This window comes from Scylla paramamosain, chromosome 1, assembly GCF_035594125.1.
Source record: "Scylla paramamosain isolate STU-SP2022 chromosome 1, ASM3559412v1, whole genome shotgun sequence".
NCBI classification, from domain to species: domain Eukaryota; kingdom Metazoa; phylum Arthropoda; class Malacostraca; order Decapoda; family Portunidae; genus Scylla; species Scylla paramamosain.
In genome coordinates this window covers 35,010,979-35,025,192 of record NC_087151.1, presented here as the reverse complement: position 1 = coordinate 35,025,192, position 14,214 = coordinate 35,010,979, and the positions used below count along the sequence as shown (strand labels likewise).

The window sequence follows — 14,214 nt, the reverse complement described above, 5'->3', positions numbered from 1 at the left end:
GAAGCGTATCATCTTATTACATAAAATAATCATCTGATCTTCATTTGACTATTGTTGTTTTTGCACCATTTTCGGAAACACCGCTGAATACTTGTCTCTATGGAGTGGCCTAGTGCCCTTATTTACTCAGTATTAGAAAAAATAAAAAGTTCTCCCGAGATATCCTGTGGTAGTCGTAAAATCATTGGTTGTCCTCCAGATATATCTCTTTCACCAGGTTATTGTAGACATTCTTGTGTTTCTCCATTCCTGTGTCATCCTTAGCTTTGCCCAGTATCTTTTGCGTTTTTTTTTTTTTTCTTTGGGACATTAATTAAGGCTATCATATTAGTAGGAAGCACATTGGTAGCGACACAATTTAAACATCGTCGTCCATTGTGCCAATTGTTGTGACGCTGTTAGGAAGACGGAAACATAATCATCCCAACAGAAATGTTTGACGCCCTGGAGGTCGTCTAACCATTCGCTCAAAGATATGGATGGATGCATCCCTTTTTCTCCAGCCTTAATGTTGGAGCCTAAGGTTTCTGTTAACTAGTGTTACCGCGGCTTAAGGGGGTGAATCTGCTCTCTTGATTTCTAATATAGGTTTCCATATGGATTTCATCTCTCCAGGTCAGTGACGTTATTGTGTGACCACAACCGTGAATCAGGCAATGTGCATGATTAATAATGAACTCTGGTGGTGTAAAAGTACATTGGTACTGGCCCAGCAAATTGGTTGGATGGGTCACCGCACAAGGGGTAGGAAGTATTAGCATAAATGTTCGAGCAAATGCTGGGCACAGATGGAAATACCTTTTGGGAATCTCGGCAGGTCACGAGGAGGTCTGATTGCCTAGAAGAAAAAGCTTATCGATAGCAGTATGATATTTCCTCTGAAAGAAACAAGGATCCTTCAACATCAATTGGAACGGAATAAACTGGAAAGTATTATACGCGGCATCGGGCACCGTTGTTTCTTTATCAAATAATAAAATTTCAAGTCGTATTCCAAGAATAATTTTACTTCTCTTGCTTGAAATATAACTACAAATATTTCGTCTACATTCCTTAAATCCCATGCAGATCTTAGTCCATAAACTCTCTCCTGTCCAAGACCATGGGCCAGTTCCACAGTCACCCTTTTTCGCTTACTAGCTAAACAACAAAGCCACTGGAGCCGTAATCCGGTTCTACAGTCAACTTTGACCGCTGCTTTTCGCTTAGGGGAGTACAAAACTTTGGAACTTTGGAGAAGAGTTCTTGGGTAGGGGTAGGGCTGCCAAATCCATAACAATTTTCCAAATTGCTGCATTAAATTAGTGTTCTTTGCTGTAATATGATTCGAAAAGCATATGCATTTTTTTTTTTTATGAGAGAAATGACCACTATATTATGTAGTAACAACTGTCATACTTTTTTTTTATGAAGTATTTAAATTTGCATCAAGATCAAAAGCGCGCCGACGACAAACATCAAGCTTTCGCCCACCTCTTGCAGGTTCCTTTGTTTTTCTGTCTTTTTTCGGTAGGTAACTAATTGCTCTCACTCGGTTTCAATATTTCGAGGGTGCAGCATTTTTCAGCTAACATGCTTCAACTGACAGGGTTTGCAGGTGATGGATAAGGCGTGTTGAAGGCACCAGTGATGTAATTAAGTTTTCCATGCTTTTCTCTCTTTTGTCATAAATTAGCTCATTTTGTCTAATAAGTGGGCTCCGGCATACCAACATTACCGAAGCAGAGGTATTCGTTTTGTTATGATCATTACCAGGTTGGGGATCACCGTAACCACAAAAAAACAACGACTGTGAAATCGGATCGAGGTGATGGCAATGCCTGTTACCAGGTTGGTAAGGGAAACAAGAGCTCCTGCATGTACATGCGAAGCATTACCATTAAGACCAGAGGGTAACGTCTCAAATACTTCGTCGACCACCACTCGAGTACCCAAAGGAATTTTGTTTATTGTTACTCATAAAGTAGATTGTACTGAATAACTGACTCCAAGACCCAAGGAAAAACGCATACTGGTACTACGAAAGGAGCGATTACTGGCTGCCGTGGTGTACCTCGTCCTCATCGGGGCCATTCGTTTTAAAAAGTAGCCTCTCATGATACGAAAGTTTGTTCACGATGGAGCTATGAACGCTCACTCAAATGCATCCCAGCCCAGACAACAAACCATCAAACATATGACGGCATCAGGAGGTGGGCGGCACCGTTGGCCTTATTGGCAGCCTAACTACGGGAATCATTTCGTTTGGTTCTTCACTGGCGACCTTGCAAGCATGAGTTGCCCTGCCTCCTAAGTAAGGCAGAGTAAGTCCTAGGCCACCTGTAGCCTCTCTCACCAGGTCATAGGCACAGGCAAGCCTCTCCACCACGAGAAGGCGGTTCTCACTACATGCTAAGAGACTAGAATTTGGGTAACATTCTGTAGGGTTGCTTGCAGGCTGTGACCACCGCTTGAGTGAGTCCAAGGGCAGAGAAATACAGGAGGCGCCGTAGTGCGTCCTTTACTCTGGCTAAGCGTACGTAGTACGTCCTCTACTCTGGCTAAGCGTATTCACCGTAATGTTAAGTGGGACAAACAAGCATAAGTAATGTAAACACAGAGAAGGAGTTAAAGTGCTTATTTCATGGTACGGAGGGCTGCTTCAGGGTACTGGTCATCTCTTGCAAGTTCCTCGGCTTTTCTTGCTGTTTTCGGAAAATATCTAATTTCTCTCTCGGTTTCAATATTTTTAAGATGCAGTATTTTTCAGCTTATGTGCCTCAGTGGATAGGGGACGAATACTATGTTACTGTTAATGTAATGTTCTTAACTAGCCAAGGACAGGTTAGGTTTAGTTTGGGCAGGTTAGGCTGTCCCATGGTTGGCTAGTTTCTTACTCTTGAATTTCAGAATGCAGTGGCTATTAGTGCTTTTCACGTGAATGTGATATTAATACCTCCAGGGACAGCCTAACTTAGTCTAACTAAATCTAACCAAACCTAACCTTGGGTGGGTCAGGACATTCTAAAGAGACTCGAATTCCCAGTTAAAAGGAAAGTCCCTTGTGGCTGCACCACTGCCAATGGAGAGTTTTCGGAACTAAATCGCTAGATGTCGTTGCTGCTCATCTAACTGTAGGAAAGAGAGCTAAAATATTGTTGTAGTACTCGTATATCCCAGGTGCGTAAAGATGTATAGAACATTGATCATCATGATACCATTGAAATGATGTATCGACTTTTCAATATCCGGTATGGATAATATTGAGAAAATGTGGTCAAATTATTTTTTTTTTTTTGTGTGATTATCAGGTAAACTGCTAAAATGATCTTAAATAAAGCATATTACAAGTATAAAACTATTGATTTGGACAATGAAGAAAAAAAATCACACTGTATTATATAGTATGACAACCTACTCGGTAACATCGTGCTATATATGGCTCTAGTTTTTTTTTTTTTTTGGGGGGGGGGGATTTTAGCATTCCTCTCACGAAGCGAGCGACAAGGCAAAGTAATCGAGAACCAAAATAAACATCTCTCAGGCGATCCTTGAGTGACGGGAGAGGAATACAGGGAACTTTTTCACCATTTTTGTAACGATGCCATTGTGTTGTGTCCCTCAATGTGTCACTCAGTGTGGGGGCCACCAATTCCTACAAGAAGCTGCAATGAGGAAACTTGCTACCCCTTGTGTGGTGACCCATCCAACCAATTTGCTGGGCCAGTACCAATGTACTTTTACACCACCAGAGTTCATTATTAATCATGCACATTGCCTGATTCACGGTTGTGGTCACACAATAACGTCACTGACCTGGAAAGATGAAATCCATATGGAAACCTATATTAGAAATCAAGAGAGCAGATTCACCCCATTAAGCCGCGGTAACACTAGTTAACAAAAACCTTAGGCTCCAACATTAAGGCTGGAGAAAAAGGGATGCATCCATCCATATCTTTGAGCGAATGGTTAGACGACCTCCAGGGCGTCAAACATTTCTGTTGGGATGATTATGTTTCCGTCTTCCTAACAGCGTCACAACAATTGGCACAATGGACGACGATGTTTAAATTGTGTCGCTACCAATGTGCTTGCTACTAATATGATAGCCTTGATTAATGTCCCAAAGAAAAAAAAAAACGCAAAAGATACTGGGCAAAGCCATGGATGACACAGGAATGGAGAAATACAAGAATGTCTACAATAACCTGGTGAAAGAGATATATCTCGAGGACAACCAATGATTTTATGACTACCACAGGATGCCTCGGGAGAACTTTTTATTTTTTCTAATACTGAGTAAATAAGGGCACTAGGCCACTCCATAGAGACAAGTATTCAGCGGTGTTTCCGAAAATGGTGCAAAAACAACAATAGTCAAATGAAGATCGGATGATTAATTTATGTAATAAGATGATACGCTTCTAGTCCTATTTCAGTAGTTAAAGTGTATTTAAATAGGTATTCAACAGTACTATAATGTGCTTTAATGTGGACGAAATCCAACTGAATTGTGTATACCCAAGGTTTCTGGTGACTAGTGTACGAGTAAACGCGATTTTTACCCAGCGTTGCAAACATAAAAGGACGCCATTAGTCCCCCTTATAAGCAAGCCATCATTTTACAAATATATATATATATTGGGTATATGTTTATATATGAATTAACTTGTTTTTTTTTATTACGAGGGAAACTACACACAATATGGTCCAAGGTGGTATAGAACACACACATAATCGGTTCACATTTATTAGTATTGAATTTCAGGGGTGGCAGTGAACGATATGTGTTAAAAGCTAGGCTTCTAACACAAATTAAATTTTTCATTGGGTTAAGATAGTAAATATGAGACTCACCTGAGAAAAATAAAGGCGGATGATGTTGCAGTTGGTAAAATTAGTGTTCTAAATAACCTTCTATTAACGATCATGGTACAAAAAAGAAAGAAAAAATGACATGCTAAGTTTCCTCTACCAGTGAGACCCATGAAGCCGTCTCCCGAAGAACGCAATATTTATTGCTGAGGCAGGCGGAGGAAGACGTTGTGATTGTAAACTTTCACCATGGTCTCCTTGATGTTGGGAACCTCGTCGACGATGCGCTCGTCAGGAACACGACGGTCCAGAGGGTAGCCAAAGGGTCTCTTGTCGGGCTGGACGCCACGAACACCATAGTGGTGGTATTTGTTCATGGTAATGATGCTCTCATCATTGACGTCCTGTTCAGCATCAGTGACGGCCACCAACAGTCTGAACTGCACGCCCTCCTCGTTACCCTTGGGCAGGAGAAGCCTGTTGGGGATGCCAGTAGCGCTCTCGTACATTTCGAGGTTCTGACTAGCCTCAGTCATCTCGGTAAGTGTCTTGTACGTGGGGACGTCAGGGACAGTGATGGAGGCCTCTGAACTCTTGCGGACGATATCATTGGCACCTGAATTCACTGTAGAGAGAAAACAGTTGAATTAATATTAAACAAAAAAAATAGTACAATATTATGATACATAAAAAAGACGTGGAAACAAAAAAGTTTAATGTAGAATTTGCAATCGAACTTACAGGTCTTCACAAAGAGGTCCATCTCGATGGCGAGCCAGCGGCCCTCGTCAAAGGGGATGATGGCACCGTTACCGTCGCGGTAGGGCATGGCGAGGATGCGAATGACAGCCTTCTTGGGAGAACCATTGTTATTCTGTACTTTGATCTTGTAGGTGAACTCCTTGTGATTGAGGCGGGGCACAGTGGCATAAATGCCATAGAATTCGGTCTCGGTGCTGTTGTCGTTGATGGCATTGACCAGGTCGTACTTGTACTCCTCAAAGTAGGTTTCAAGGTTGCCTTGGATTTGGATCTCGCTTACTTTTATTCCTGGGAATTCGAGTTGCTCCTTGGTGTAAGGAGGAAGAGAGTCGATGTATTCCCTGAAGATGTTGTCGATTCTCTTTTGCAGTTTCCAGGCAGCAGGATCGCGTGGGAGGGTCTCCAAGTGTGCAAGCACGCCAGGGGGAGTGTCATACTTGTTGTTGGGGTCGGTCTGCTGGTCGAGCATGGTGTAAGCCAAGGTGGTGAGATTGCCGTAGTACTTGCGGTTGGGGCTGTACATAGATGACTGAATGATGTCACCCAACATGTCGATGCCCTTATCATTTTGGATGTAGATCTTCCCTCCTTGCTCGTCCTCCACGTAGCCGCGAGCGATGGCGTCGCGGATGCGGTCTTCCACGAGGACGATTTCGTGAATTCGGCCTACCTTGTCCACGTCACGGAGGTAGATGTCGTCATTGCGAGTGGGGAAGGGTGGACCGTACTTGTAGGTGGTCTGTGGAGTAAATCCCTCTTTCAGGGGCTCGTCTAGCTTCAGTTCCTGGAGAGGAGGCAGGTAATTGGAGATGCGCTCAGCCTCGTAACGGTTGAGTAGCTGGTGGTAGGCATAGAAGAAGTTCTCACCCTTCCTGTCAATGTGGTAGCCGTAAGTGTCTTTCCACCAGAAGGGATTCTCCAAGTGAATCATCAGGTGGTGAGTACCGACACCAATGTCTTCTCTGAAATAGGCAACTTTCTGTTCGATGTCGTTAGGTGTGCCAGTGAAGTTGTTTTGCAATAAAATATTGCGAAGCTTCATTTCCTTGGCTTCATAAGCTTTGTTTATGACTTCCGTCTTGGTGAAGTGGTGGGGTTTAACTTCGTAGATGGCGGGCAGAACGACTTGCTGGGTGAGAGGAGAGTGCTTGAAGGCATGGTAGGCAGCATATATGAATTCCTCCTCATTCATTCGCTCCCTGAAGTAAGCTCCGTTGTTGGCAACGCAGTTCCAGTCCTTGCATTGCATGAGAACCTCAAAGAGCATGATTGCCTCTTCCAGATAGCGTTTGTTAGTGACGGCAGCGCATTGCTTTTTCTCCAGCAGACGGCCTTGTACAAGTTCATCCATGAGATACCTGACTGCGATTCCTCCGTCCTTGTACATGGAAACGTCCTCCACAGGACTGAATCTTGCTGCCTTTTCCAACAGGTTTCTATCGCGTAGAGGCTCGAACATCTTGTAGAGAACGCAGTTCACATCGTGCTGTTTCTGGGTTGGGGGCACGCCTGAAAAGCAAATTTCAATTATATAATGTGTATTACTTTAAATAGAGTAGCAGTATATAATTACTTTATACATTGTTTTGTGTGTGTGTGTGTGTGTATATATATATATATATATATATATATATATATATATATATATATATATATATATATATATATATATATATATATATATATATATATATATATATATATATATACACACACACTAAAGATCATGAAAATTGAAAATAATTTTATTTTTTATTATTAAAAAATACTGTAAAACTGCCATCTTGTATGCATAATTTTAAAAAATTCACATCTAATTAATGCATGCTTCAGTTTACTTCATGGACAAAAGAATTCAAATTTGAATATAATGAATTTATTTTGTGAAAAGTATAGTTTAATGTGAGTAGAATATGAGAAGGTTACTCAAGTACAAAATATTAAAAGTGTGAGTATGTGAAGGAACTCTTATATTCTAGTGGAATGAAAATTAACTCACTATCTGGCGCATCCATCATGTAGCCGGGCCAGCCGGCCACGGCGCTGGCGATCAGCAGAGCAAACACCAAGACCTTCATGTTGGAGCTAGTGCTGTCTGTACTAGGCTGGTGTACCCTTTTATATACTCTTGGTTCACGTGAAGCATATGAGGGAGGGAAGCTTGCAAGAGATATCTAATGCACTTATGATAACTGTCGCTCACTGCTTGTTGCCATGCTGTGTGCCATGTTGGTGTGCATACGTATTGTCAGAAACAAAGGAGGCATGCATTGTTCATCAGTAAGGGAACTATGCAGCCATACGGAGAATAGTTTGTTCTCCACTTGTTACCGTAGCCTTTCGTTTTTCTCATCTATCTTTTGCCTTCTTTTTCTTTTTTTATCTTAAATGTAATGACTTGTATTCTGAAATTCACACACACGACGTAACGTGACAATACGTACCTTCTCGATTAGGAAATGTGAATGTGACACTATTATGCTTCAGCGTTACGCTTACAAAAAAAATAAATAAATAAATAAATACACACACACACACATACACACACACACAATATATATATATATATATATATATATATATATATATATATATATATATATATATATATATATATATATATATATATATATATATATATATATATATTGCAGCTAATTTACTCGTAAAACTGTTACACAATTCATTCTTACATTAGTTTTCAAGCGTCTCGAGTTGCATTTCTATGCGAGGCAAACCAACAGAGATTTTGAATTATATATATATATATATATATATATATATATATATATATATATATATATATATATATATATATATATATATATATATATATATATATATATATATATATATATATATATATATATATATATATATATATATATATATATATATATATATATATATATATATATATATATATATATATATATATATATATATATATATATATATATATACACCAGTGACACTGTTTACAGCCACATCAGAAAGTGTGACACTAAGTATACTTCCTTGCGACACTCCATCTTCATGTGGACCATCAAACCTTACCCATGAAAAAAAAAAAAAAAAAAAAAAGGGCGAGATAAAAACTGCAGTATAAAAATAAGTAGTTGGTCACGGAGATCAAACTCGAACAGACTAAGTAAAATGCCGTGACATCAAGCACTGTCATATACTTTTTCTAAATAAAAAAAATATATTGGGGCATGAAGTTGTTTATTTTGCAAATGCTCGACAAATTTGAGATTCTAGAGATAATAGAGCATCTGTCGTTGACCGCATTTTCCGGAAACCATAATGAACAGTTGACAGGTAATTGCCTCTCTCCAAGTACAACATAAACCTAACATTTACCATCTTTTCTAGCAACTTACAAATGCAAGATGTTTAGGAAATGGGGCGATAATTAGTCACCAACTAATGATTTTTTTTCCAGGCTTTGGTATGGAATAATTACAGCAACACCCCAAGAAAAAAAGAAAAATTACCAGTATTCCAAATCAAGTTAAAAAGGTCAAATAAAAAGGAATAAGTCTTATCCGACATGTGGCGTAAAAACGTATGTAGGATGTCATCAAGGCCTAATGACGAATCATTGCATTGTGGTAGAGCCATTTTTAGCTCAGAGATGGATAAGAGGGACTTTATAAGATTCATCCCCACCAGAAGCGAAGTTAACTCCACGAGATTTCAGATGGCGACGATGGTGTGCCATAGGTGAAGTAGGATCCTTCCGGGAAACACTCGCAAAATTATCAGCAAATACACCAGCAACCATCTTTGGATCAGCCACCGTCTCACAAGCATGAGACAAATCAGGAGGGGAAGGAGGCGAAAACTTCCCAAAAATCTTGCGAACTCTGCTCCATACTTGCGTGAGTGGTGTATCAGCTGTAATGTAGGAAACATACTCTTTCCAAGATATTCTTTAATACCCGTCGAGCCTGATCCCGCGCCCATCGAAAGGCATCCATGCACTGGGGATCCCCAAGAAGTCGGCAAAAACGAGAGAAGGCAGCACGCTTCGCCTGCACAGCAGCAGAGCAATCATTATTCCACAAAGGAACTGGAAGTGTGTGAAAACGACCAAATGTCCGAGGGACAGACTGAAGAACAGCAGATTGTAAAATATCTATAAAATGTCACAGCCTCGTCAGAACTATCAAAGGCAGCTAATGAACAATTAGGTGAAGCGAGTTTCGTATAAAGCTGCCAGTCAGTCATATCTAGATGCCATCGGAAAGACGAGACTGTTGTTCATACTATGCCGATTCCAATATGATAGGAAAGTGGTCAATGACATATAAATCTGGTAAAACCTGACAATTAAAATCTAAAGGAGCATTAAGAGAAGTGAGAGAGGCATCAGTAGCTGTAAAATTCGCAGTTTGAATATGAGTGTGTCATATCCCCTAAATATAAAATTCCCAACTCCTCATCCTCTATAAAAGAAGCAATTAAAAGACCTCAGAGATTGATTGTGTCGCCACCCCACAGCGGATGACGACCATTAAAATCTAATAAAATGAAAGGAATGGAAAGGTCGAGCACAAGACGATGAAGATCTTCCCTCTCAACTGTAACACCGGGAGTAAGGTACAGGCTACATAGAGTGTGAGGCATATGAAAGAACACCCTCGCGAGAAACAGCCTGCAGAGGAGTGTTAAGCTCCATATCGAAATGAGGGATATCCCTCCTAATAAGAAGAGCAGTACCACCGTGGTGGTCTTGCTCTAAATTAAAAATTAGAATAAAATGCACAACATCGGGTAGGAGTGGGAGGAAATGAGTCTCCCACCATTGTCTCTTGGAGACATACGAGTACATACGTTGAAAAAAAAACGTAACAGAAGACTCAGCTCCTCCCAGGAGGCACACAAACCACGACAATTCTCTGAAGGATCTTGAATATTGCTACTTTGAGGAGGTTTTCAGGGTAGTCCCAGAGAGAACCTTCCTTTTGCCAACCTGACTAGGTAGCTTACTCTGGCGGCGAGGCTTATTAGGCCCTAAGTTGTTTGTAGGCTCAGAAACCTCAGATTGAATAAGTGGTGTAGGGATAGCTACTCGCACACGAGTCTCTGAAACTCCTGAAAAGACCGGAGGAGAATGATTCCTGGATAAAGGGGGACTGGTATCGTTCCGGGAGAATGGACGTATTGGGAAGACGTGCAGTAGGTGGCACCCGTCATGGCGAACTGCTGATAGGGCGGAAGTTTCCTACAGATTCCTACAGGTCTGGGGATACGATCCATAGTCTCAATTTTTTTTGTATTCTTGTTTGCTTGAGGCTTTTCTTCTAAGTCGGTGAGAAGCTCGGTATCGTCTTATATTATTTCGATTTCTTCCACCTGCTGATACTCCCCCAATATCTTCCAACTCCTTCATCACTCACTGTCCGCATGGAGAGAATAAATCTGGGGACATAATACATCCCATTCCAACGCTACTTCTTAATTGTATCCAGTCTGTTTTCTCGTTATTAACTCTCATAGCTGACCTCTGATCCCAGTACAAGCCGGAAATTAATATAACATCCTTGCCATCACATCCAAGCTCTTTCAACATATCCATTATATATTCATGATTCATTGTAAACAAATAAATATATTCGATGTAAAGATCAAAATAAGAGCCTGAGAAATATATATATATATATATATATATATATATATATATATATATATATATATATATATATATATATATATATATATATATATATATATATATATATATAATATTTCTCAGCCTCACATTTTTATCCCTACATCACCAAACCATTATTTTATTTGTTTACAGTGAACCATGAATATATAGTGAATATGTTGAAAAAGCTTGGAGTTGATGGCAAGGATGTTATATTAATTTACAACTTGTACTGATATATATATATATATATATATATATATATATATATATATATATATATATATATATATATATATATATATATATATATATATATATATATGTATATATATTGGTTTTATTCCTTGTTGCCTTGGGAGAATGTAGACATCGCACTGATTACAGTGTTTGGGACATGACAAAAGGATGAAGCTTCTTGTCTTAAGGGAATTTAAACCGCGTTAGATTTCCAATGCCTGGCGCAATGTTCTACATAGCCGGGACCATTAATTAACTATGGTTAAAGGTGTGTGTGTGTGTGTGTGTGTGTGTGTGTGTGTGTGTGTGTGTGTGTGTTTTGAATGATCAAAATACCAGCATTACTGTTATCTACTTGCAGGTACTTTATTCAACATATTGTAGGCGTCACAAATCATCAGACAATTATGAAAAAAATTGTTATATTGCTCGGAAATTTCTAAAAATCCCATTGCAATTTGGTAAACCATATCGCAGCCAAATACACGAAATGCTTTTTTTGATGCCCGGCAGATGGGGATCCATGGAAGAAATAAGGCGTGAAGCAAATACTAGTCAGCAGCTTTCCCACCTGTTCGAATGATAAAGCTGTGACTTATCCCAGAACGAGATCAACGAGAAGAGAGAGAATACAGTGAGGAAAAGGATAAAAAATAAAAAAATGGAGTGTGATGAGAAACGGAGAGTGATGAGAAACGGCTGCTGCAGTAGTAACATGAAGAGAGGAAGGATCACCTATATACTCCACCTGTTTTAGAAACATTGGAGGTTGGGACCATAGCGAAAAGAAAAAACGAAAATAAGTGAAAACTCTCCCACCTCATGATGACTGCTGGCACTCCCTTGATGAAACTTATTTCTCTCTCTCTCTCTCTCTCTCTCTCTCTCTCTCTCTCTCTCTCTCTCTCTCTCTCTCTCTCTCTCTCTCTCTTCAGATCTATCTGCTTTACTCTTTGGAGACAACAACTTTCACAATAATCCGAGAGGGTAAATATTTGGAAAGCCGGGCACTTACGGAGGTCAGCCAGACTATATGTGTTTTAGTGGAGAAACACGGATTTCTGTCAAACATTCCAAGCGAGTCGGAACACAATCCTCCCTACTCTCTATTTTGATATTTGCCGAGTTTTTTTTCTCTCTCTCTCTCTCTCTCTCTCTCTCTCTCTCTCTCTCTCTCTCTCTCTCTCTCTCTCCAGATTTGTCTGCTTTACTCTTTAGAGAGAACAGCTTTCACAATAATTCGAGAGGGTAAATATTTGGAAAACCGGACACTTACGGAGTTCAGCCAGTGTTAGTGGAGAAGCCCCGATTTCTGTCAAACATTCCAAGCGAATCGGAACACGATTCCCCCTACTCTCTACTTTGATATTTGCCTAGTTTCTCTCCCTCTCTCTCTCTCTCTCTCTCTCTGTCTCTCTCTCTCTCTCTCTCTCTCTCTCTCTCTCTCTCTCTCTCTCTCTCTCTCTCTCTCTCTCTCTCTCTCTCTCTCTCAAGATATCTACAATAGATATAATTATAAAATAGATTTAATTGTTTAAGACACTTCGAATTATTTGTGTTTTAGGCATGGTATCATTTTTGTTACTCTCTGCTGAATTCGTTCTAATTTATCTGTCTTTCTGGTACAAGAGAGAGAGAGAGAGAGAGAAGGTATCTTAGCAGACCGCAGTGTCCTTCTCTGCCTATGTTATTCATGACTTTTTTTCAACCTGTATGACAGAAATAAGTTGGAAATTTACTTGTGCACACAAACAGGCATAGCTGAACATATACACACACACACACACACACACACACACACACACACACACACAAAATACAATAACCGTAGGTACAAAGAAAGCGAAGCCCATACACAACAGCCTTGAAAAATTGTATAAGATAAAGAAATAGGTTAGATCGGCTGGGACGTAAATAGCCATTAACAATATAAGTATAGACGACATATAAATCAATTAGACACTACAGATAAATATAATATTATTACAAATAATCTAAAGCAAAGCTAAGTAATTCTACATTGGTTGGGGAACCATAAACTCAATACTTAGTAAAAATTCTTCCTTCAGAAACCATGCAATAGAATTGATTTCCTTCTGCACTGATATTCCTAATACATTCATCAACCACTTCTTAGAAATAAGTAACACTCATAGTGATTCCCCTACTACAGACCATGTCCATTATTCAAGCAACGGATCATGCGGAGATAGGCAAGTATTTAAGGACCCATAAAACTGACACACTTGGATATGATGACATATTACCCAAAGTAATAAGGTATTCATCCAAAATTATATTATTAGCGTCACATTAAAAATTTGAATTTTTTGGAAAAAAAATATGTGTCAGGTATTAGGAATGATGTCAATAAATTTTGTCCAATATCCATTCTTGGTTTAATACAGCCTCTTTTCGTGCTAACCAACTAGCCAAAAGCTCCTTCATTAATATAAAGTGTCAAAATCTTTCAAGATCTAACTCCCCTCGTGACTTCTGGCACCTAGCCAAAAACGTCTCCAATAACTTTGCTTCTTTCCCTCCTTTATTTCAGCCAGGTGGCACCACTATTATCACATCTATCTCTAAAGCTGAACTCTTCGCTCAAACCTTTGCTAAAAATTCTATCTTGGACGATTCAGGGCTTGTTCCTCCCTCTCCTCCACACTCTGACTACTTCATACTACCTATTAAAATTCTTCGCAATGATGTTTATTATATGCCCTCGCTGGCCTAAGCCCTCGGAAGGCTTATGG

General features: G+C 39.6%; 1 protein-coding gene across 1 annotated transcript; it reads right to left on the bottom strand.

Annotated features, from left to right (window-relative positions):
- Positions 1-4,718: 4,718 nt before the first annotated feature.
- On the bottom strand, positions 4,719-7,716 carry LOC135100947 (pseudohemocyanin-2-like). Its single transcript, XM_064004825.1, has 3 exons — positions 7,559-7,716; positions 5,539-7,068; positions 4,719-5,422 (listed from the first exon to the last, which is right to left on the bottom strand). Exons 1-3 carry the CDS (start codon positions 7,635-7,637, stop codon positions 4,998-5,000), a joined length of 2,034 nt encoding a protein of 677 aa, XP_063860895.1. The 5' UTR covers positions 7,638-7,716; the 3' UTR covers positions 4,719-4,997.
- Positions 7,717-14,214: the final 6,498 nt, after the last annotated feature.